At 41.8% G+C, this 24,063-nt stretch overlaps 1 protein-coding gene across 7 annotated transcripts in view; it reads right to left on the bottom strand.

Moving 5' to 3' along the window:
* DGKD (diacylglycerol kinase delta) overlaps positions 1-24,063 on the bottom strand; it is a 60,220-nt gene that overhangs the window by 12,644 nt on the left and 23,513 nt on the right. For 5 of the 7 annotated variants that reach the window (XM_065675058.1, XM_065675057.1, XM_065675059.1 and 2 more), the window contains 17 exons: positions 15,919-16,023; positions 14,951-15,083; positions 13,971-14,077; positions 13,292-13,417; positions 12,148-12,250; positions 11,456-11,618; positions 9,299-9,407; positions 8,388-8,527; positions 7,586-7,670; positions 6,969-7,063; positions 6,770-6,869; positions 6,349-6,622; positions 4,350-4,511; positions 3,434-3,562; positions 2,364-2,460; positions 1,338-1,448; positions 494-590 (listed from right to left, as the gene is read on the bottom strand). In XM_065675058.1, coding sequence (XP_065531130.1) covers positions 494-590; positions 1,338-1,448; positions 2,364-2,460; positions 3,434-3,562; positions 4,350-4,511; positions 6,349-6,622; positions 6,770-6,869; positions 6,969-7,063; positions 7,586-7,670; positions 8,388-8,527; positions 9,299-9,407; positions 11,456-11,618; positions 12,148-12,250; positions 13,292-13,417; positions 13,971-14,077; positions 14,951-15,083; positions 15,919-16,023 — 2,136 coding nt within the window. Of the gene's footprint in view, positions 1-493; positions 591-1,337; positions 1,449-2,363; positions 2,461-3,433; positions 3,563-4,349; positions 4,512-6,348; positions 6,623-6,769; positions 6,870-6,968; positions 7,064-7,585; positions 7,671-8,387; positions 8,528-9,298; positions 9,408-11,455; positions 11,619-12,147; positions 12,251-13,291; positions 13,418-13,970; positions 14,078-14,950; positions 15,084-15,918; positions 16,024-17,786; positions 18,007-21,001; positions 21,202-24,063 lie in introns of those variants that run through there. The other 2 variants (XM_065675061.1, XM_065675060.1) reach the window with 2 other exon arrangements.

Genomic DNA, 24,063 nt, shown 5'->3' on the forward strand with positions numbered 1-24,063 from the left:
TAATGAGACGCTTGGCAAAGCCTCTTGGTTTATTCCTCAAGAAAGTGGAATAAAAGTCCTGAAACACCTATGCAGTCTGCTGTGATGAGGGTCTCTTCCACAAGCTACCTGTTTATGCTGTACATAGCCTATACAAAAATACTTTTCTAGTTTGATGCGCATTATAGTTACGTTCAGAGCTTTACACTGCACCTACTATCTAAAATGATGTATTCACATGAGATACCACATATAACAATCTTACCTATGCTGAATACTGAGTGGGGACAGCTAATACCTCTCAGCAGAATGACACTTTACTGGCTGAGAAGTTACCTTGCAGAATCAGAAGAAGCCACTTTTAGCTAGCTCAGGGTGAGATACAGCAAGTACATTGTGCCAGGCAGGCAAGGAAGAAATACCCTAATGTCAGCAAATAGAATCACTACACCAAAGTCCAAGTGTTTGAAGGGCATCCCAGTTTTAGGAACAGAAGAGAATGCTAATTCCTCACCTCCAGCAAGACTTTCTGCTCCAGGTTTTTATATGTTCTGTGTAGCAGCTCCTTGGTCCCCAGTACTCCGTACCACATCATGTTTTTAGTACGACTTCTAAGGGGCCAAATTATAAGAGGAAAAGTTAGCATAGGCATTTACCTTTTCACTTAGAAGGAAAAATAAAACACAATGAAATGATATTTCCTACATCCTAAAACACAAAGGTGCTTTGCTTCCAAAAGGGTCAAGCACTCAACATGGTCATTGCTTGTGCTAGGAAGCTACTCCCCTTTAAATTAATGACAGATAGGAACTGAGGATAACTGAGTAGCACACCCTACCAGAAAGATACACAGATTCCCTTGGTACAGAACCTGTCAATTATTTCATATACCAGGACATCAAAAGCATTTTGCTGTACCAGCTCAAGTATAGCAAATGCATCAATCACACATAAAGCACCCCAGGTATTCAAAAAGCCAAAACCTGAGGTTTATACTAAGTTAGGATCAAGCCAAAATCAGCCTCCACAGCAGCTAGAGCTGAGATGTGCTTCTTTCACAGCTAAACAGCAAGCCCAATAGCAAAATCTGTGAGATCATGAACAGAACCAGTGCACTATATCCACACCAATGTAGCTACTCAAAAATCTTATACTAGCCACAACAGCATAATGAATCAGTAATAAATCAGTAACTTATCTCCTCCCTCGTGATTTTCAGCCTTAAAGGAGGATTATGCAGAGAAGAATGACAATACAGCTAATTGAGCACACTTGTACACAATCTGTTTCAAAACCACACATAAAGTGGTTTCGGTCACTTTTGGAAGCGCCCAAAGGTCAGCCAAAGCCAAACCCACCTGCATTTCTCTGGGTGTTCATCACGTTTGTTGTTGAAGTCCAAAGAAATCTTTGCATCCAGACCAATTCCAAAATAATTATTCATGACACACTTCTCTGTGTAACATTCACTGCCAAACAAAAGAACAAAAGCTCCCATTTGTAAGTCTACGTACCATTTGGTATACAGCTCACATGCCTCCTCTAGCCACCTCATAATTCTTTTGCATAAAAAGGTGAAGAAGAAGAACACTGTATGCCAACATGCTCTGTTAAGCACTGCTGGGAAATGCCTAAAACCCACAAGGAATACCACAGAAGTAGCTGATGAGCAGTGGTTCCTGGCCTGCAGCCCCTGTCTGTAAGACTCCACAGCCAGGATTTGCACAGGAATTCTCCCCTTGCCACAGAAACTCAGAAGCCTACACTTCATTTACAAAGAGCTGGTCACTACATTGTGCAAAAGGTGTCATGAAACATTAGCAATGCTAATTGCGCCTATACACACACACACACACATATATATATATTAGGTGTTACCTACAGAAAGCCTGACAAATGAGCTCAAATACGTCAGCCATTCATCTCAGGGGCACTGAACCCCATGTAAAAAAATGTAAAAGTCACTGTATCACTGGGGTTTTACTGGTAAACAGTTTAGCAGAAAGAGCCTGAGAAAGTCTTCACATGGTATTTCCCACCTGCCTCCCCTGTAACTGCGTGCCCATGACCTTTCTTGGACCTTTATGCTGTAAGGGTAGTGATTTCCCCACAGGTTCCTGTTTACTAACTAGAAGCCAGACTCATCTCTGAGTCTAGGGAGAAGGCTGATCTAGATCTCATTCTCACCTAAACCCTAAAAATGCATAACGTATAACCACACATATATAACTGCACGTACTGACCCTCACTGGCACTCAGCGTATGAATTCATTCATGTAACTCTGGGCTGCTGCAGCCCATTATTTAGCCCTGTAATCTGCTGCTCTGCTGAGGTCCATTTAGAAATAGCCACTCTTTCCCTTCAGCCTCCTGTCCATACTCACAGGTTTTCAGGCTCAGAGTTAAAGGGATCAGCATGGATCAACAACCGGCTGATGACAGAGCTCCCAGGCAAAGAACCAGACATGCCAGCACGGATATCTGTAGGAATATTGACCACAGGGAAGAGCATGATTAATAATAAGCAGAAAACAGGTAACTTCAATCTCAGAGACAAGACAACAGAGCAGAACATATTAACTCTTGTTGTTCACTGTGGAAAGCAAATAGTAATAGCACTTTCTTCCGCTACAGAAGGCTTAGCTCTCTCAATAAGGAGAAGGGTTTCTGAGGCCACCTGCAGGGGTTTTGATTGACATGATATCACCTAAGGCCAGCAGCGCAGTTGTAACAGACACAAGGAAATGGGAAATAGGAGTGTATTCACTGCGTCAGCTTTTTTGTTCCAGGGTAACACATGCAACATCCTTGCTTTAAGGAGGAAAGACAGAGTAGGACTCAAGTTATTCTCCAAGTTGCTCAAGAATTACTGCCTCCTGTTTCTTAAATGATAAGCTTGCGACACAAAAACAGTAGATTTGTTAAAGAGAAAGGAAACAACCTTCCTCCAGAAGAAACAATTTGAACAAGTAATCTGGGGGAAGAAGCAGAAGGACAGTACCAGTGATGGGGAGAAGTTGCTAAACAAGATGTGGGAGGTTTGAATTCTGCTGGGTCTGCGCACCTCCAGTGACTTCAGCCTTCACATGAAAGGACTGCTCCTCTCAGTCTGTGACTGCCACTCTTCAGATACCTCTCAGCAGCATTGTACCCGTGTTCTCAAGGTTACTTTGAGCTCAGTACCTCCTTGTAATTGGCATCTAAATTCTGCCACTGCACATCTATGTCTATGTCTCAGCTACAAACTGCAAAGAGCTACAGCTCCCTCCAAGTCTCCACTTTTCAGCCCTAGTGGAAAGTTATCCAGGAATGAATTTCTCTTTAATCTGACCGTGCACAAAAAGGACATCAGGCAGGTCAATTTCATGCTTTCATGTGGAGACTGCAGCCTGTGCTGCTGTCACCCGTACCCCAGTTGGCTGCCTCAGTGGGAAGTGGTGGGTGTTACACTTACTTGGGTAGAGAATTTTTGTGTTGAGCATTGGCAAGTTGTCTCGGTTTCCTGTCTGGGGAGGAAGAGATGCAGAGCTACCCAGTGACAAACTTCCTTTGTTTATTAGTCTTTCACAAGGAGACTTGGATGCTGTAAAACACAACACAAACATGGCTATAGACAAACATAACACTGTGATTCAGACCAGCACATAGCAGCACAGCCCAAGCAGCAAGGCTGGCTTAGGAAGCACACAATGGCAAAACACTGCAGCAGCCACCATAAAACAAAAAGCTGACAGAATCAGTCATTAGGAGACAGAGATGTGGCACATGTGCAGCCAGAAAAGCTCACAGACAGGAGGTACCAAAATGCCACATTCAAATATTAGAAATGGAGATGAAAAAAAGCTACTGCCAGCAGTACAACAGACAGGGTATTTAGCTTCCAATCAATACTCAGATAAGTTCCAAATAAATCTGCAGTGATCAGGGAGCTCTAATAAATTACTCACACAATACAGTTATTAAAGCAAATTGGCTTCTGGTCTCTTGTCATCTGCAAACGATGTCAGAGGCTTACAGGGAAATGTCATCAAGTAAATGACATGAAAACTGCTCAAGACCAATCCTGTCCAAGCACTGAAAGCCAAGAGAACCCAAATTACTGGCTAGGGTGCAAGAGAATTTCTGAATCCTAGGCTCCGTATGCTAAGTTCACAGACCAGCCATCAGAGATGTAGTGAAAAGTGGGGTGTATTATGCACAGGCTAGAACCTAGAAATGTGCAAGGCCTGGCATCTGAAGGGCAATCATTCAAAAATTAGAGAAAAACAGAACTTGGAAGGTAATACACATAACACCTCCCTCACTTTTTGCAACTAACAGAATCGCAATTCACAGGCAAGATCCGCATGGTGGCAGCCCCAAAGCAGTACCTTTCCGCTGGCTCCTCCCTTTGGACACTCCATAGCTGCTGCTGTGTGATGACTGCAAGGAGATCTTATCCTCATTCCTCAGCTCCTTGCCCTCTTCAGAGGCTGAGAGGCTAAGCAGGAAGCCTTCTTGCTCCTGAGTCTGGGCATTCTGCTCATCTACAGCTGTAAGGAGAGAGAAAGTGAGTGCCTCACAGCTCTTCTAGCAAGGAACATCTCCCACTGATGTAAATAACAATAGGATGGAACTCTAAAGGCCTCAATTCCTTAAAGAACAGAACAAAAAGCATTCCTATATTATTTGACTCGACTAAGCTCTGCTCTGGAAAGCTTTCAGAATGGGGCTGGCTTAGCCTCCTGTTTTCTTTGCTGATCTCTTTAGCAGTGAGGTTCTAAATAGAAGTGTCCACCTTTAATGCTACAGGTACTCAGGCTTCCCAAGATATACACTGTGCTACAGGTGATAGGCTTCTATTTACCTGCATTTAAATGTTGCCAGAAGTTCTAACCAAATGGATATTAAATGATTAATGATTTTTCTGTTTGCTTAATCTGTACTGGGGCAACAGGATGAGCCACTTGAAAAGAATAATTAGACACACATAGTCAGGGGGAAGAAAATAGCAGTTGGTAGAAAGCAATACAAAGGAAAGAATTGAATTACATACTTTGGAAGGAGAAAAATAGTTTGGAGAAGTCGAACAAATACATTTGAAATGTAACTGCAGTTTGCCTAAGAACTGGTAAGAATTAAATGCCAGTATGTTGCCTAAAGAAATCAAACTTCCTTTGCATGCAATCAACATGCTTTCCTCTCCAGCAGCCCCTCACTAGGTACAGCCCTGAGCTGATCTGCTAGCTCACTGCCTCTGCAGCGAGACAGGCCCTTCTTCTTCCAGTCTGTTCCCCTCCCTTGTGCTGACTCTGGAGTTCATCAAAACTATCCACAAGGTAATCCAAGCCCAGCAGAAATAGCAAGTCTTCTTGCTGGATTAAGCAAACTGGTTGAGCTCTAAAAGAACATCAAATCGGCATAAGGTAAGCAGCAGTAAACTGGGACTGCAGTGACGTCAAGACCTCTACTTCATCAGAAGCAGGCCGCCTGCTCTACTTCCATCATCTGATATAACTTTACCTTCAGGATAGGTTGTATGCAATATTGCAATGCTGGAAATCCAAGCAATATTGCAATTCTGTGCAACTTACTACACAGCTGCTTATAGTGCACATTTAGGTGTGCATGGACGTCACATCGGCAACTTCAATGCTTTTATCTACAATATAAGCTGTTAAGTACCTTCCTTTGGTCTAAGTTAAACCACTGAGTTTATGACTAACATCTGGGAGACTGACGCCTTTCAAAGGAAATGGAACTCTGAGTTATGTGTATGAGTGGGCTGGAGAGAGATAAGGGTCAAGATGTGGAGAAAAGGGTCACCTGTCTAGGAAGTTAACACTGGAACAGAACCGATTTGCCTCAAGGTGCAGTATTAAAACATTTTCCCAGTTACAATGCTAGTTTAAGAAGTTCCTGCCCTCTCCTGCAGTTGTACCACTGTACCACTGCACTGTTTTGCTGGGCTCTAAATCTAAAAGATTTCTGAAACAATCCAAGTTAAAATACTTAAAATACTTTCTTCCTAAGTATTTTCAGATCTGTTTTAGGGCAAGGCCACACAAACAGTTGTGCTGACACAGTTGTGGTATGGGTGGGGACAGGCAGGAAACGCAAATGAACAGAGTGTGGGAGGGTAGTAACTTCCTAAACCAGCCCAATGGGAGACAAGGTATCTTGAACTTTGGACTCATTTACCAAGCAATATTTCAAACAGGTGCGCTTGGCAGAGATGATACTGAAATCAAATAACCAGTCTTTCTGAATAGCTTCTGTAGCTCAGGAAACCTGTCTTTAATCAAGAACATAACTCCCCTACGGAATAACGGAAATGTATACTTTTAAAGAGACTGTAACAAGTCACAAGCAGGACTCCTAACAGGTTACCTTTTTCTGCATGCTCTATTATCTGACGAATGGCTTTTTTCAAGCTGTTGGCTCTCAACATGAGCTGTTCTCGGGGACGAAATATCTGGGGCCGTGCAGTACATGACGAGCCCACTGACCGGTCGCTAGAAGAATCACAAGCACTGCCTGATCCATCACCATCTTCGGTTTCCTCTGCAATGGTGGGAGGAGGGTTTGGCAGAGATGAAGACGCTTGAGATTCATCGTTCAATGTCTTCAGCAATGAGTCGAGCTTCTCCTTCAAGACAGAGCACTACAAGGAAAACAACAACATTTGTGTATAACTAACAGTAGACTGGGTAGCTCATTCTTTTAGTGCTTGCTGAACTGCTGCTCTCCTGGTTCTCTGAAAACAGCAGTTTTCCACTTCAGAAGTAGAAAACATTTTTTCCAAGCTTACCTTCCTGGCCATGACCTCTGATTCCTCTGAGCTCTCTGTTGCCTTCTCGTAGGCTTTCCCTACTCGAGCCACAAAATCCTTCACTGTCTCACAAAGCACCCTAGACAAAGAAGGTAGTGAAAAGAAAGTCACACAAGGATTGTCTGAGGATTTTCAGAGTGCAACTTTCACTTAGAGCAGTTGTCCTCTAAGTACTCACTTGGCTGAGGAGATGACCACTGAGTGTTGATCAGACGTCAAAATTTTGGACAAATGAGCAGCCACAGAATCTTCATAGAAGAGAATCTTCTGCACCTGGTGACAGGCAGAAAAAAGCCACCCAACATTACAACATATGCTGTGTAACTCCCTAGAGAGTACCCATCCTTCTACAGGTTCTTTTGCCCTAGAGAAGTTCTGTTGTTCAGGTCTCGGTCCTGAATCTGATGAATAAACTAATTCTGAACCTAGAAATTATCATCAGCACAGTTCTTAAAGTCTCTGATCAACTATGGATCTAAAACTACTTTTTTATGACTGCTACGCAACTTTCCACGATTTCAACAACTTCACATCATGACAGCAAATAAAAGTCAATTGTTTCCTCTCTGTCCTCTTCTAAAGCATCATCCCTCATTACAGTTGTTGACTCTAGTGACCCAGCCTCCATCCTTCTCCATAATATTTCATTAACTTAAAGCTCCCAGGTCTTTGTAGCTCCTGCTACACCCAAGTCACGGCTCAGGCCCGCCCCATTTGAGCTCAACATTGCCTCCTATCTTGTCTGTTCTGAGGCTGTTGCTCACAGTCCACTGTCCTCTGCATCTCGTGACATACCTCAGAATCCTCACTGAAATCTTCAGTGACTGTAGAAGTGGAGGCCTGGCGGGGGAGTTTGGTTTCATAAACCATGATGCTCCACCTATTGAAAAGGAGGCATCATACTTGTCAGTACAAGGCAGATGATTTCCTCCTTTATCCAAAGCACATAACAGGTTAGAACCGCAAAGCAGAACAAACTGCACTTTGGCTAGGGCACGATTGATGTAAGGAAGCCACGGGGGTGCAATGGAACTGCAGAGAGGCTGAACTGGGGGAAGAGTGAAGGATAACACTATGAACAAGTCTCCTACAGCACATGGAACTTTTCTATACTTCCTCCCTCTCTCACAGAAATATGGGCATTACAACATAATAGATGCCAAGATGCAACTCGAATGACAAGAAGCATTTTTAAATGTAGAAACATACATAAGCAATATTAGTACTAGGGGTAAATATGTCAATTACTGCATACAGCTTTCATCTCTAGGCCAAACTCAAGATAAATTGGTTCAAATTTATCACAAAAAATAGCTTAAAGAAAATAAACCATGACTGTAAGGCTAACACAATCAACTGATGAGAACTCTGGAACTCGAAAGAGGACACTGGACATCAGACAACTTTACTCATTACTATTCTACAGAACTGACACAAAAAGCCAGACTACATCTTGCTGCAGCAGGGGGACAGAGAAGAAAAAACGTTAACTGGCATTAATAAGAAGTCCAGCAGGTGGGCAAAACCAGGAACTGCCCAGTTATCCTGGAAGGGTATTTTCACATCACTCTTGAGGGCATTAGTGATGGTTACCCACCTGTCCAGCATTTTGGTACTGGCCCTCTCCAGCTTCTCCAGGATCTGTGGGAGCTGGGTATCATCATCACAGGCAGACCCCCAGCCTAACACACGCGCAAGGTCATTCCCTGTTCCCAAGGGCAGCACTCCCAGCTGACACTGCATTAGAGAAAAGGAAAGAAAAACTGATATTCAAATGGGAACACACAAGCCACAAACAGCCACAAGTAACATGACCGATTCTTTACACAGACCAGTCATTAAGAAACAGCTAGTCCCAGGGTGAGGAGAAAGTAACTGGATGGGGAAATCAGCCAGAAGAGCAGGCAAGTAAGGAAAAATTTCCTCTACTTAAGTTGTTAGTTGAGAGAGAAGTGTATTACCTACCATCTCGAAGAGCACCTGGCTAAAAGTAATCCCTTCTGCAGATGTATTTAATTAACCACCAGGTGGTGCTATTGCTTCTTCTGTAAAATCAGCATAGACGTCTCCAAGACAAAATGGAAACTAACTAAACATTGTATGATGCCTCTACTCCAATGAAGTTTCTGTCTATCCTAAGACTCGGAAACTACACCAGACAATTAAAGGGAAAAGATGAAGCACATCTTGTGGAACTCCCAGTTTACTAACTGCAGCCGTCTCCAAGTGTAAGTCTCTGCTGGCAATGGAGCAGGAGTAATTCAGAGCTACTTCAAAAGTTGGATCATGTAAGAGGGAGCTGTGGAGGAGCACTGGAGATAGGAATAACGAATTAGTCCAGCACTACTTCTTGCAGGGAACTAACTACTGCAAGAGCACTGCTGTGGTGAGCTTTCAAGCAGCTTCAGTCCTGGGGCAAACTACATCTGTACAACCAAAGAAAGTTCTCTTCAACCTATGCTGTTGAAACTACAATCCTTCATCCAACCAAGCTCTTTGGGCAGGTACCTGCTTGTGAAGATTGAGGCTATCAATTTCGGAGAGAACCCAGCCAACACTTCCGTCCCCACCGCAAACTAGAATCCGGAAAGTGTCAAATTTCTGGAATAAGCGCAAACTACAGAGAAGGGAAAGAAAAAAGCAAGAGGGAAGAACAATTGCTGTTACAGAAAGAAATGATAAACAATTCCAATCTAGGTAATAAATATAACAGATCTGCTTAAAGTAGGCTCTGATTTCGCAATGAATATGGCCACTGTTAGATTACAGATTAGTTAAAATTATTATAAATAAGGAATTATAAATACAGTGAAGGATTTACAATGGCTATTCACTAAAGAAGTATGTCCCAGACACACTCTTCTACTAAAGCAAGGCACTTTTGTCTGAACAGAAGAGGAAACAAGCATGTCATAGCTGATTATCCACAAAAATTAATTTTTTTCTGCAGATTTGCTGTGTTCAGCCTAATGCTAGTTATTTGTCACTGTTTGGAGTGCTCTGACGTCACTGCCTATGCACTTAAGGCCACACAAGTTAAAGCAAAGTTTGAAGAGTGGGAACTTTATGCAGTCATTCAATAAGCAAACAACTGTAAGAGGCTGTGAAGTCTCACAAGCTTTAGTCCCACTTCTGGGAAAGCAACATAAGTCAATGCTCCGGTGCCTTGTCTGTCCCACAGGCAGGCAAATAACTCATCAGCAAGACAAGCGTGAATTTCTCTATTCACCCTTCCCAGAATATTAAAAACAACCTCCTCTTAAGCTGTTTGAAACTGTGCTTTTTACTGAGTATGTTAATATGTTCCAGAACTACTGCCTGCTTTTATTTTGGTTTTGTAGATTTATTACCGTGTAAACAGGATTTGCTATAGTGCATGGAAATCCTTATTTCTTTAGGCATTGCTGACACATAAAAAATGGCTGTCAGGATGACATCTTATGGTATAGTTTGACTGGCAACAGCTGAGATTATTAAAATCATCAAGCAGCAGCCTTTACTCTGTACCATCGCTTTCTTTTTAAGAAAGCATCCAAAAGCAGCTACTTTAGAAGTGTGCGCCACAGCTTGAGAAAATTATTGATTCCCTCTCTTGCCTTCTCTTCTGCTTAAAAGCAAAATTCCTCTCTACAGTCAGCCCAACTGGGGAGAAGAAAAAGAGTATTTAAAAGGTTTCTGTAAATTATTTATCAGCCAAACACATCCCCTGGATAGTATGTTCTGGCTTTAAAAGCCACTGTTTTGCAATGTACTATGGCAAGAAACCGCAACAGTTCTGAGAAGAGCGGAACCTAATAGTCAACTCATCCAGGGGTGGACATTGCTAGATTTAACACCCTGCATCTACAGGTCTCAGCCACAGACTCTGAGCCACATTTAGACAAATTTGAAGGAAATTCACCTTGAGTTGGCCCTTATTGTACGAAGCACCTGCTCATGATAAAATTTACTCAAATACGAAGCAACAGAGAAATATTTGGAAGGGGGCAAACTAGAGAGCAAACTTTATGTCTTTTTTTTAACCGAGTTGCAGAAATACCTTCAAGGAATTTATCCCACAGTGCTCACTTTTTTTTTTAATCCGTACATATTCTAGTGTAAGCTGGCAAATAAGACTGAAATGTCATCTATATCCCAGGGCAGAACCAACTTTACGAAAAGCACTCGTAAGTGATGCTTCTCCAATATCATCACCACATACTTCCCAGGCTTCCCAGGTAAGTTATCTCTGGATAAATCTCATTTTGACAATATTCATTTGCTACCTATGACATCTGTTCACCCAATTTAAGTGAAGTTATCTCTCATTAACAGTACATCAGGATGCCTGTTACAAGTCTGTATGCTGACAAGTTTTCTAGATTCAAGCTTTCCATGTTTGGTCTTCTTCCAGGGGAGTGTTTCTGGAGTTCCCCAAACCTCCTCAAGCTGTCCTGCTGTTACTGATGGATGGAAATAATAACCTTTTTCAACAACATTTTTGGCTTTAGCTAACCAATAACACTAAACAGAGAGAGGGGAAAACCCCTCCAAACTTCATGTGTTCAGTCTTCTCTGAGAAACAGGTTCCTTGCTATGTTTGTGGACGAGTTTACAATCAAATAAATCACTTGTACTTTTCTGGTGTTTACAAGGAATGGGTACTGCCATACAGTATCTACTTACCCAAGGTGAGGTCCACCATTCATGAGGTCAAAGACTTGGGCTGGATTCAGTAGCTGTTTGAATCTTCGTAGAAATTTTACACCTTGGTTGTCTCCACTTTTTGAGTTGACAAATACTAACAAAGGGCTTGTGCAAGAAGGGGGACAAGTAGCTTTCCAGAAACCTGTTGGGGCGGGGGGGGGGAGGGAAGGGAAGGGAGAGGGAGAAAAAACCAAGAGATGTAAAGCTGTTCATGGAGATGAAGAGAGAAAACAAGACCCCAGACCCCAGCACAGCTATGAAGAAGCTAATACTTTTCTTGTGCTTATGGCACTCACTGGGTAGATGCCAAATGTGCAGAGCCCTGAATCCAGCACAAACCACACCTCATGCTGCCAAATGTTATGCTTATCTCCTAGCAATATGCCAAAATCTTCAGCTTTTCCAACGTTCCTGAGCTGCTTCTGCAATATAGCGGTTCTCAATAAATTTTAACAGCTGCATTTCAGCAAATACTGATGTTACCGGGTAATAAAGCAAATAAAACCAAAAGCAAACAGTTCACTGCCATAACTTCAGCAATGTCTTCCAGTTTGGAATTTCATCAACACCAAAACAGAATTTTCAGATGAGAGAATATGCCATTAATACTGCTAGCTGAAGGGACTGTGACTGAGAGGAAGAGAAAGGCACTACTTACTAACGCTACTTACCATCTGAATCAATGCTGTTAAGAGCAGTAGGAGGAATGACAGATACCTTGCACAGCCCAAGAGGGCACTTGTTTGGCAACAACTCTTTACATGCTGTATGTACCTGAAAACAGCACAAAAAGTTAAAAAATTAAAACAAAACATTCAGACCCTTTGGGGTGCTGTGGTATAACTCATAAAGCCACACAACAAGAGGTTGTAAAGAAAAGAGCAAAAAAGGAAGGAGTGAAGCCAAGGAAATCTCAATCAATAAAGTTACTTCAAGAATTATCTAATCAGTCTTTTACTAACTCTCCTCCTTCCATTAGTTTGTACTGTTTCTGCCATATCAACTTATGAGACTAGCACTTTGAGAGCTGAGAGGACCAGGGAGCAGATTCTGTGGGTTTAAGAGCCTTCAGCCATTCTGCTTTCAAAATCCGAGCCTCAGTTGAGAGGTGAGAAATGGCACAAAAGAAAAACCTAGGGATTCAAGCAAACCAGAATTCAAAAACAAAGCAGGAAGACATGAGGGATATAACAGAAGAAGAGATTAATCAAGCCACCAAATAAGAAAGTGAATACAAAGCAGAGTTGGGCACTTCAATCATTTCTGGTACACAAAGACTGCAAAGTAGAGGGTTTGCATTATAAAAACGTATTTGTGATACTTCTCTTACTAGTATTATAGACAACTGGAAGCATAGCAAGATCTGCATCACTGCAGTGATCAGGCAGGAGAAACCTATTGCAATTGGAAGGGAAACCGCCATTATTAAAATAGCTTAGTATTCTTTATTTCTTCTACCTTTTCAACTTGCAAAAAAGACAAATAATGGCTCCAACATCTCCCATGCCTGAGCCATTGATTCATAACTACTGTAATTCGGTTCTCTATGAAAACTTGCTATCAAAAGAAAATGAGGTTGCAGAGAAGCCAGATACTTTTTATGCATCACAGTGATACTTTTCAGCACAAATTTAAATTTCTCTCTCTCTTGCAGGCTGTTTTATCATCTGGAGAAAGAACAGTAAAGTCCTTCATGGCAAATACTGATAGCACAGTTAAGAGATTTCTTTTTAAGTAAATGTCATTAAAAAAACACACCACAGAGCTGATCAAAGACTATCCTTTTATTGAAATGATCATGTTTATTCAACTCACCATGGCTTTGCACCAAAGGCAGCGCCAGTCTTGCAGTCGCAGGACACTGCCACAAGTTTTATCACACACAGTGCATTTGGCACTCACAGGCAGGTTTCCTTCCAACCACTGATGTGGCATTGAAATCTGCAAATGGTACAGAGGGAGAGAAGTAATACGGACTTTTCAGAGAGCAACTCAAGAGCACAGGATGCCCTGGGGCACTGAGACACAAAGAGAGGCAAGTCTTCCTATGCATTGTTTAAGGGCAGCAAAGACAGTTTCTAGGAAACACCTGAGGATCAGTTTTGCCATTTCACATAATGCACAAGCACAAAAAGACCAGATGACTCGCCCCAGGGTACTCAGGAAATACTGACTGGCATCAGACATCCCATATGCTAAGGTACTGTTCCAGCCACTCATTTATCTTCCTTTTGCCAAAAATTGGATCAGGCTGCCCATACCTCCAATCACTTAACCTCAGCTCCTCCAGTCCATAGGAGGAGGCTCTTACTATTAGGAAGTCCTTGCTAACCTGGTCAGACTTTTCACACAGAATATCATGTTCTGACAGTAAAGGCCTTTGCCACACTGCAAACACACAGAGGCAGAATCTGCTGTCTGTACAGTCAAGAAAGCTGTAGACGCTGTGCTTCCACATCAAGGTAAGGCTGAAAGAGTTAAGACTAACACTTACCCCGTCTTCATCCTCAATGATATCCTTCCCAATAGAGGCCAGAGTTGTCCACTTGCAATTATTGGTTGCCCGCACAGCACACCGCTTGTGGGCTTTAAACTTGCACACTAGAGAGGAAGAGAAGAATGTATTAATCCTGTCTCAGAATGTGTAATGTGGCAGTCTGTGCAAAAGCTTTCCCGAGTGACCATATCTGGCTCCAGAAGCAAGCATGGGCACACACTACCCCTTTTAGCACTGCCAAAACTACCTGCTCTAAGCATCCTGAGTAAGGTGAGGTAGCTATTAATTCTTGCCTTGTCACTTTTGCCAGCTGCTTGTACAAAACTTAGTTATCACCCTGTTAAATGTGACATGATTTGCATAGTCATACACCCCTGCATCCTTTAACACAGTGTGAGGGTAACCTTATTCATGCTAGAAGTACGAGCTGTGAGCAGCCAGGCATGTCTGCTATGCCACAGCTGAAAAAGAATAAACTCCTGACATTCAAACACATAACAAGGAGGTTTTTACAAATACAATTATTCTTATGAAATATTACTATGATTATTCTGATGCCTCACAAGTACATCCCTGTTCACTTCAGAAGAATGATTTTAAATAAGGGGTGGCAATATTTGGGTAGGCGGGGCGGGGGGGAAATCAGCTATATTACTACCAGGTCCAACACTAAAACCAGCATGAAAACATCATCACATCTATTACCCTTTTACAAAATGCCAAGATCCTGATCTAGACTTCTGCATGAAAATTCTCTGTGAAGCCAAAGGGATTCAACAGCAAAGGTTATTCAACATCAGGTCTAGACAAGACCTTCACTCATACGCTGCCTGGAGCTGTCTCAAGTTTATTACGCAGCATTCTTCTACATCTTTTTTGCAGCCTGCTAACAATATTCCTCTTAGATTATCTCTGGAACATGGCACTGAGCTATAAAGTTGGTGATCCCAAAACAGGAGACAAGAGAGCATGCTTACCTTCACATGAAAGCCCATGTGATGTGACTCCAGACAATGCCTCCCGACACACATTGCAGTATGTTGGCCGAGCATGCGAGCAGGCGTACCAGTTATGCATCCCTGAGAAGTGGTCCATGCTGTACTGGGTAGACTAATAAAATAAACATATTACAGCAAAGTCAAAAGCAAAAACAACAAGACCTTTTTTCCTTTGTAAAACTAAGACTTGCACATAGGAGTCAGAAACAGAATGCTTTCACTAGGGAAGAGTAGGCCATGTGCAGTTTACACACACTAGCTGACTCAAGAAGAGTCAGAAGAGAGTACTTGAAGAAGATGACACACCTTCATTTCTGCTCCTGTCCTACCTCCCATCCTTGTCTCACTACAAGTGTGTTTAGGGAAATGAACTGGAGAATTTATCTGCTGGAGAGTTGACCCTTCCCTTCCCTAGTTGTTTGCTGGATTAAGTTTTCAGTAAGATCAGTTCCCCAACCTGGCTTACTGTGCAGCAGAGGAATGCTTGTGCCAGCATAAGGGAGAAGACAAACTTCAGAGTGGGGAGAACACAAGAAAGCTTCTTTTGGTGACGGTGCTGGTCTTACTACAGCCCCAGAAAGCAAACAGATGTTCTGAAGTAGGCAGAATACCAAGCAGGCAAGACATGAATTAGGACAGGGAGGAAAACTGAAGAGTGAAAAGACAATGGGAGCAGAACTGTGTTTCATAACCTACCCATATTCAGAAAAGGGCTCTTGAAGTTACCAAGGGAGGGTTATACAAAGCCACAGGCATTCTTTGGAGAATCACTTCACTGTATTTGGGATAGCTTTTACAGAAGGCTTAACGCTATACCCATTATAGCAAATAATATGACTTCTTTTAACTTTCATGGAAGCTGACTCCAATCTCAAGCCAAGCTGAATAACATTAAATAATGGTAGGAGATGAAGCACAGAGTGCAAAGGAACCCATTTTTTTATTACCTCAAAATGTTCACGGTTTTGTACAGTCTTCAGTGCCGCAATCCAATCTTCCATCTCTTTTCTGTTATCAGCACAAAGGATGAGCTTCCGACATGGAGTGATAATCTGAAGAGTGAGAGAAAATTAATAGTGTGCATTCTGGGCATGGCAATGAGAGACAGCAAGAGAACGCATTGTCTTTATAATCTATAATATCTATCTATACTATATCTAATATACTACCGTAGGCTATTGAAGCTGTTTTCAGAGGCAATGAGCTGCACAACAGAAAGTATCTGCACCTTTCAACCATGTTTTTCACCATAACATACTTAATTCCCTCCTAAATGTACAGGACCACAGACGTTTTAGCTGCCATTCCCAATACTGAACTGACTAAAGAAATCTCTTATAATCAGCTACCAGCACAACACAAATCAAGCACAGAGCAGTAGGAGTAAGTATATTACATGTGCAGACCTTAAGGTTTTTTTAAAAACTTGATTACTTTTGAAACAATTAAAATATTTTGTTAACAGTAAAATATATCAGTTTCTACCAATTAATGAACTAGAGAACATGCTCTGTAACAACATACTAAAAATCTGTTTAGAGTTATGACCAGGGAAGAAGGCAGAAACCAAACAAAATACACAACCTAGAAGAGAGATCAAATAAGCAATTTAGAAGATAAATCACTGTATTTTGAAACCTCATGTTTCCTGAGGGCTTGTTCTACACGTATTACATAAAAGATGCTCCAACACTAGCAGCTTGAGGTTGCGGCGAGTTTTCCTTCCTCTAAAAATACTGCCCTCAGTGTGTTTCTATCCTGGGCTAATTCCCACGCGTTAGCTGCCCTGTGTTTAACAAGTAGTTCAGTGTTTTAACAAACGAGTAGAAGACAAGCACGGGGTGGGGAGCCAAAGTTGCCCTCTGCCCAGGAAAGCAGATAGGTTTCTGTGTTACCCATCACCAATGCTTTCTCCCTTTGTCAGATGGCGGCAGCAGAGAGAAATAAAAGCTCCTAGCTTTCCAGAGGACCATGTCTGCTGTCCACAGGCCGGCCCATTCAGCTGGGGTCCAGACTTTACTATAAATCAACATTTATTCTTCCTAAGACAAAAGTCTTTCTTTCCCGCACTGTAGTTATCTTATCTTACTAACACTGTCTTTTCCTCTACACCTCAGTATCAATTTCCATCAAACTGACTTTTTTAAGCAGACCAATATCTAAGTGTTTGCATGACCTGGATTTAAAAAAAGCTGCATTAAGTTGAGCACCATTAACAAAACTCAAAAGGCTCTCCTTTATGTCAACTCTAAAACCTTTCAGCAGCCCAGACTCTCCCACACCCCTCTACATGTTTTGCACATAAAAAGCCCATCTACATTATCTGTTTTTCAGCAAATTGTACCCTTACATCTGAAGAACGGACTAAACCAAACTAAATTGTGTAAGGCTGGTAAAGCCCGTGTGGCTCTTGCAAGCATGAAATCAGATTTTGCTAATGAACACTAAAAAACCACACGCATCACCCCAACACATAACCCCTGTTAATTACCACTTCCCAATCTGTTTCTCACTTCTCTATCATTCATAAAACAGATTAAAAATAAATACCTTTGAAGCTGAGCATCAAACTTGGAAGTTCAACATCAAGTTGAGGCTGAAGTGCCCCAGAGCATCCACTAAAAAATGTGTGACGTCAATAAAAAGGATACACCTGTAAAGTCTGCTTTAAGTTCTTTTATTTTCAGAATATATTTTTCATATGATAGACTGCAGCATTCACCTGCAGCAACACTAACTTTACCCTGAGGCATTACGAATACCTAGGAAAGGGTGCTACAGACACATAAGATAGGCAATGAATGAAGCCAAGTACCTTTTTAAGGCAAGGACTGTCCATTCTTATTAGAAACAGGGGTTTGGCATGGAGCATTCTATCTTGGATAAAATGCCCTGATCTGTATCAACTGTAAGCAAGCACAAATAAATACTGACAATTTTCTAAAAATAAAACTCCTTCCCTCTTCCCTGACTTTTCCTTTAAATATATGATAAAAAAAAAAAGCTATGATAAAATTTATTCCCGAAGAAGATAATCACAGGAATCTTTCTTTTTCCTTGGGAAAGTGGAAAAGTGGTGGTTAACTGCATTTCCATCAAAAACTGTGCTATGTAAGAATGGATCCCCTACAGAAACCTTTTATAGAACATGAAACACTACTGCAAAAATCAGTATGACGTTAGAGAAGAACAAGCAGCATCTCTGTGGTCCTGCTAAGAGGAAGGAGCCTTTTCCCTGGAAGTAAAACTAAGTTCAAAATAATTTGTTCAGACAGCACAGGGCGGCAAAGCCAAAAATATCTACAACTGCATCTGTACAACAGTACCCTATGTAAAGTTCAAACATCCCAGGATGAAGCATCCAAGGACCTTTCATTACTTAAAAAACAGCCATCTTTTATAAGGAACCACCGGCTCATTCAACAAGCCACTGGCATGCTCTTAGGCAATGGGGAAAAGTAATTTAAAACAGTTGGTAACATAGATTTATTATCACTCCTATTCAGTGATGTCCCTTTTCCTAATTTTGTGTCTTCTGAAGGGAGAAAAAAAAAAGAAAAGAAGGAAAATGCAAAGTACATAGTATCAGTTTTAGATCACCTTGGAAGACATGAAATCTCAAATATTGGCATAAAACACAGAAATACAGACACTCCTTTGATAAGAAGTTACTGACTTTGTGGATCACTGGAGAGACCAACATAGAAAATCACTAACTCCTTCTTACATCACCCTAACATTTTAAAAATCTCTGTATTCAGTGTTGGGAATCCTCTGTTCAAAGAACAAAGTTTGTAAGACAAGAGGAGAAATAAAAAGATCAAGAAGATCTTCATACTTAAATTGTCCAGACGAGGAGTCACAGAATTAAGAGTCTGCTGTGTAATTGCAAATAAAATGTAATTTTGTGCAAGATAAATTTATGAAGAGCATTCCCCATTAGTCAATTATAAAACAACATTTACATTGGGATTTGGTGGTATCATCAGAGAGGGGAAATAAAAGAATACAGTCTCAAACCTCACTCCTGTTCTAAGGAGAACAAATTGGAACAATTCAGGCTTCACTGTGAAGGATAGATAAGATTTTAATGCAACAAGCGTAACAATTCTTTGGGGAAATTAAGCAACCATACAAACCTGTTCTGCTTACCATGCAGTGGTGTTACAATTAAACATTTTAATGAGGTTAATTAGGAATCCAGAAACATGTTAATAGGGACACTTCCCTTGCAGAGTGGTTCAGCAGTCCTCACCTTTCATACAGCTTCAGACACACAAAAGACAAAGCCAGGTACCTTGCGAGCACAAGACAATCCTGCGTTCCCTGCACTGCAGGCAGCCACAGGTCTCTTGCTGTGCAGGCTGATGCACAACAGCCATGCTACTACACTGGCCCTCAGTAAGGGCAGAAATGAGATTAACAGAAAATTGCTCTCACTCACAGGGAAAAAAACACTGATCCTACCACTTTAACTCCTTCTGCTTGAGCCAGTGATGTCCAGACACCTAGCTGTTGAAGGATACTAACAGAGAAAGAAAGGCATTCACTGCACTGCCTAGATGAGACTGACAATTAATCTAACACCTTACACCAAAACCAAATAAAGAAATCAATCTTGTCATCTCTAAAAGAAGCTACAGCAGTCTTCCCTGAAAAGGTGTCCTTTCCCAGTCAGGGAGCCCAGGGTGTTTGCTCTCAGCTACACCCACAATGAACTGATGCTCTGGAACACAAGACTTGGTTATCCCTGTTGGCAAACGTGGCTAGAAGCAAGCATGGTCCAGCTATTTTTTCACGTTCCGGCTACAGCTTTAGACTAACATCCTGGAACAGTGTATTCCACAGGATGACGACGCACTAGGTGAAGTAGCATTTCCTTTTATTTGTTCTAAATTTACAAAGCAGTAATGTCATCCAGTGACCTCTTGTTCTCATATAAATGGAGAACACGAAAACAAGGATCTGACTGCTTTCAAGTTAGGATGGGGGCTGCCTTGCTAGGAGTTAAAAAGAAAGCACAATAAAGATTCTAAGATTTATTTATAACCTCATGAATTTTTGGCCTGTTTGGGGATTGGCAGAACTCAAGACTGTTCCTGCCCTGAAACAGCTCAAAATTTTATCTAGATATGAGCAATTATGTAAATGAAGAGTGCCTGTTCTTCCTAAAAAGGTAATATTAAAAACTAACAATTTTCTGAGCCTAGATGCTATTGAACTTTTGGGTGTGGTTCTTTAGATTTCACTCTTCAGTAAGAACTGGATGCCCAGCTACCTGTGCCCAGAACTCACCACATGGTGACTTTATCAAGACCTAAACACTGACCAGGAAAAGAGCCCAACAATAGTCATGAGGGAAAAAAAATCTGCCGATCTCCCTAACCAATCCAGAAGAGCCATAAGGATGATGAATGGCAGGAAGGCTTAAAGACATTTCAAATCAGGACACAGTTTAGCTTACAAATTCCTCACTGCATATGAATCCCCAGAAATATCAGTTGTGGAAATTACAGTGACCATCAACTACCCACTGGGTCAACCCTCTGCAGGCAGTTATGTGCCTCTATGCAGATGAGCCATCTCAGGTCTATTAGAGAAACCCTCAGTTTTCAAGCCTGCTCGCTCTAAATCAAAACAAACCTAAAGTGTAAAAAAAGCCATGCCTTCACTGTTTGTCTTGTGCCAATACTCATAGCAGCATCACTTCTCAATAATTTAGCTTCATCTCCTCTGTCTCTTCCTCACACAGCACATGCCCTCTTGCCAGCTGTTAACCTCCACCCCTCATGTGGACCCACACTCCCCCATCCAAAACTAACACTAGTTTACTGACATTTCAAATCCGGCCAGCTGGCAAGCAAAAGAGCCAACCAAAGAAAATTCCCCATTTCATGTTCTAAAAATGGACTGGATGTCCCTGGATGTCCTTCCCCAATGAACAGCTGTGAATAACTGGATTAGAAAAGCGGTTCAAAAAAGATCCCTTACATTAGACTGAATTTTAAACAGAAATCTGCTATACTTCACCCTTTGGTGTTTGGCTGTATTGAACAACCTTCCTCCATCCAACAGCCGCAGCATTAACTTCAATCTTCTGGTCTTGCTGCCATCAAAGACAACATTATCATCTCTGCTCACTTCCTCTTTTCAGCATTTTCTGGCTGCCCAGAAACTTCTCAGCAAAAACAGTGACAGTCTGGCCAAGCATGCGTTGCAACTGTTTGTTATCAGAGCAGATCTGGTGAGCTCAGTGACCACAAAAGACGGCAAAACAAGTTTAAGATCACACTGGCCCAATCACGGAGCTGGCTGAAGAAATGCTGCTGGGGGAAATGGGGCAGAGGGGACATAAAACTTTGCTAAATATAGTTTTTCTGATGTGATACATTTCTCAGAGTGGCCAAAAGTGGGTGTATGAGAACACCTGCTCATTCTGACTGCTTCCTTTTACTCACATCCTGTTCAAATATAGTACTATGTTCAAAGGTGCTAGCCATAAATCCCCCAAAGAGATCCTGGATTATTTCAAACAGTTGATGACTTGGGTACAAGAACAACAGGAATTTCTGGAGCTCAAAAGACCTAGGAACTGCAACTAGAAAAAAAAAAAAAAAAAGATAGATGCCAGAATAGTGCTGGTGCAGGCAAAAATGTCAGCTTGATCACATATGGCAGCAAAAAAATCCACCATCTGTAGCTAACTGCTGCATCTGCTTTTGTACAGTGAAATAAGCTCTTGGTATCCTATGAACACAAAATCTCAGGAAGGAAAATTGGGTGAGATTGTATAAAGGCCCAGCCACTTTATGCACTTCAGCTCATGTTCCAGCAACAGCAGCAGTGAAATGAGCACTGGTATATGTGAAAACACCTTGCCTGTGCTCATCAGCAAGATTCACAAAACAGCAAAGTCCTACACATTACAAATACGATTGGTGAACTCAGGAAAAAGTGGACTAAGAGTGGATTAAGCAAGTGCTACTCCTTCAGCAAGTACAGAAGGTTAAAAAGACTGTGAAAAAGGGAGAAGAATTGCAAATGAAAGTATGAGTTTCAGACTGAAACCAGTACTTCACACTCAAAATCTTAAATGCCTGACTCACCGATACTAGCTTCTGAAACCATTTGGAATTGAGCATCAGGCCAGCAATGCCAGCAAGTGGCATGATTTTAGTAAGTCTTTATAGTTCAGAAGAGAGAAATACTACAAGTATCAAGCCTTAGACACATGGGGGACCAAGGCTTGCCTTCCTCCACAGACAACACCCCCTTCTGATTTGCAATTCAGCCTTCACTCGTTTTGCTAACAAATTCACTCCTGTTAACTCCCTGCAGAAGTCAGTTAGAGCTCTCCAGAACTGCATCAATTGTCCTTCCTCAAAACCTGGATGCTACCCTGAAGGGGAAAGGAAAAAGAAGCTCTTCATATGACACTGAAGAAATGCACCAGCTTTATATTTATTTTTATAGTGCCGGATCTTTATTTCCTGCTACAATGACCATCTTTCATCTACTAAAACTCTCATTTCACCAAATAAAACATGTTAATGTTCTTACAGTTGAGCCAAATTCTGCCCTTTTTTATAGCAATAACAAGATTTTCCTCAAAGGCCTATGTGCCTAAATCTCTGCTTACACTATACCAGGTATTTTATCCCCAACTTCCATGTGGCTGTTTTACCTTAATTTTCAACCTGTAAAATCCAGGACAGCTCATTTCTATAGAAAAATAAGTACAGCATATGGCGTGGTCTCTTTAGAACCATTTTTACATTATTAGGTTAATCCGTATTGCAATATGTACCTCATCTACCATGGGGTTGGACATTATAAGCACATCTCTGAGCACTGGCACTTACTGCCGCTTTGCTGTACCCGCAGATCAAGTTCAACTCATGCTGACCCTCCATCTGTGCTTTCTCCCAGTCCCTATCTTCCCCAGTGCTGCAGCAGGAAAGCAGACCAGACAGAGCGTTCCCTGGGAAAATTATCATCTCTCATACCAGGGTCACATTCCTACATGCTTCCGGAAACTCTGTTCCTAAACAAGGCACATTCCTGTTCTTGGCAATTGGTAAGAGAAGCACAGAGAAGGAGAGGATTTTGGGACTTTATAACCACTTAACATAAGTCAAAACCTAGAACATGCATGGACTTTGCCACTGTTAGCAGACAATCCTGGTAATTCATGCGTATTAATCACTAGAGATCTACATGGATGAAGCAGCACCAAATGAGCATTCCAAGTGCCAGAGTACCTCATCACAGCTCCCTTATCCACCCACCTTCTACTTCATGCAGCAGATTCACACACGCATCCCTTCATCTGTTTTCCAAAGTTCCCAAACAGAACTACCCTGTTCAGAAAGTGCAGTGCATTTGGGAAGGTAAAGGATATTTCTGAGAAACCTTCCTAGTCACTCAAACAGAAGCAAAACCATGAAGAACAGAGGGGCAGATCAGTGTTCCCCAGTGGCAGAGCTGCTGTCTCAGTGGGCTCATACATGTCAAGGCTAGCAGCTAATAAATCACAGGACTGAGAAATAAAAGACCTTGTCCACGGTAGGAAAGGGACCTGTTACTGACAGCTTATTGTTAGTAATAGTTCCTCACAGCCCCTCAACCTCAGTTGTGTTGAAAAGAGGCTGGTAGCTAGCATAAAAGGAAATTAATAGGTTTCAACAGGTTGATGAACCCAGGGGCTTTCCACACTGGATCATCAGGCAAAGACAAGTCTTGTTCCACACACTACAGCAGTGAAACCATCAGAGGCACCAGGAGCAGGGAGATGTGCATAAAAAGTTTTTTCCTTCTAGAGCAGCTCCCATATAAAACTAAACCCATCATGTTCTCAAATTACCTGTTTGCCACAGGTTGTGCTGCCTTTGTGTTCTCACCTGGAAGAGTGAGAAGATGCCAAAATCCTCAGGCTTGCCCAGGAAGGTAGATAAAACACCAACACAGCAGGAAGATTACATAGAGTGAAGAGATCATCGAACAAAGGCTGCTAGTGTTCAGGCACAAGGGCAGTAACAGACACTGATTTCAAAGCAGTGAACTTCCCTCTAGGGAAACAAAAGCTCTTCACA

This window comes from Lathamus discolor, chromosome 3 (assembly GCF_037157495.1).
Source record: "Lathamus discolor isolate bLatDis1 chromosome 3, bLatDis1.hap1, whole genome shotgun sequence".
NCBI classification, from domain to species: Eukaryota; Metazoa; Chordata; class Aves; order Psittaciformes; family Psittacidae; genus Lathamus; species Lathamus discolor.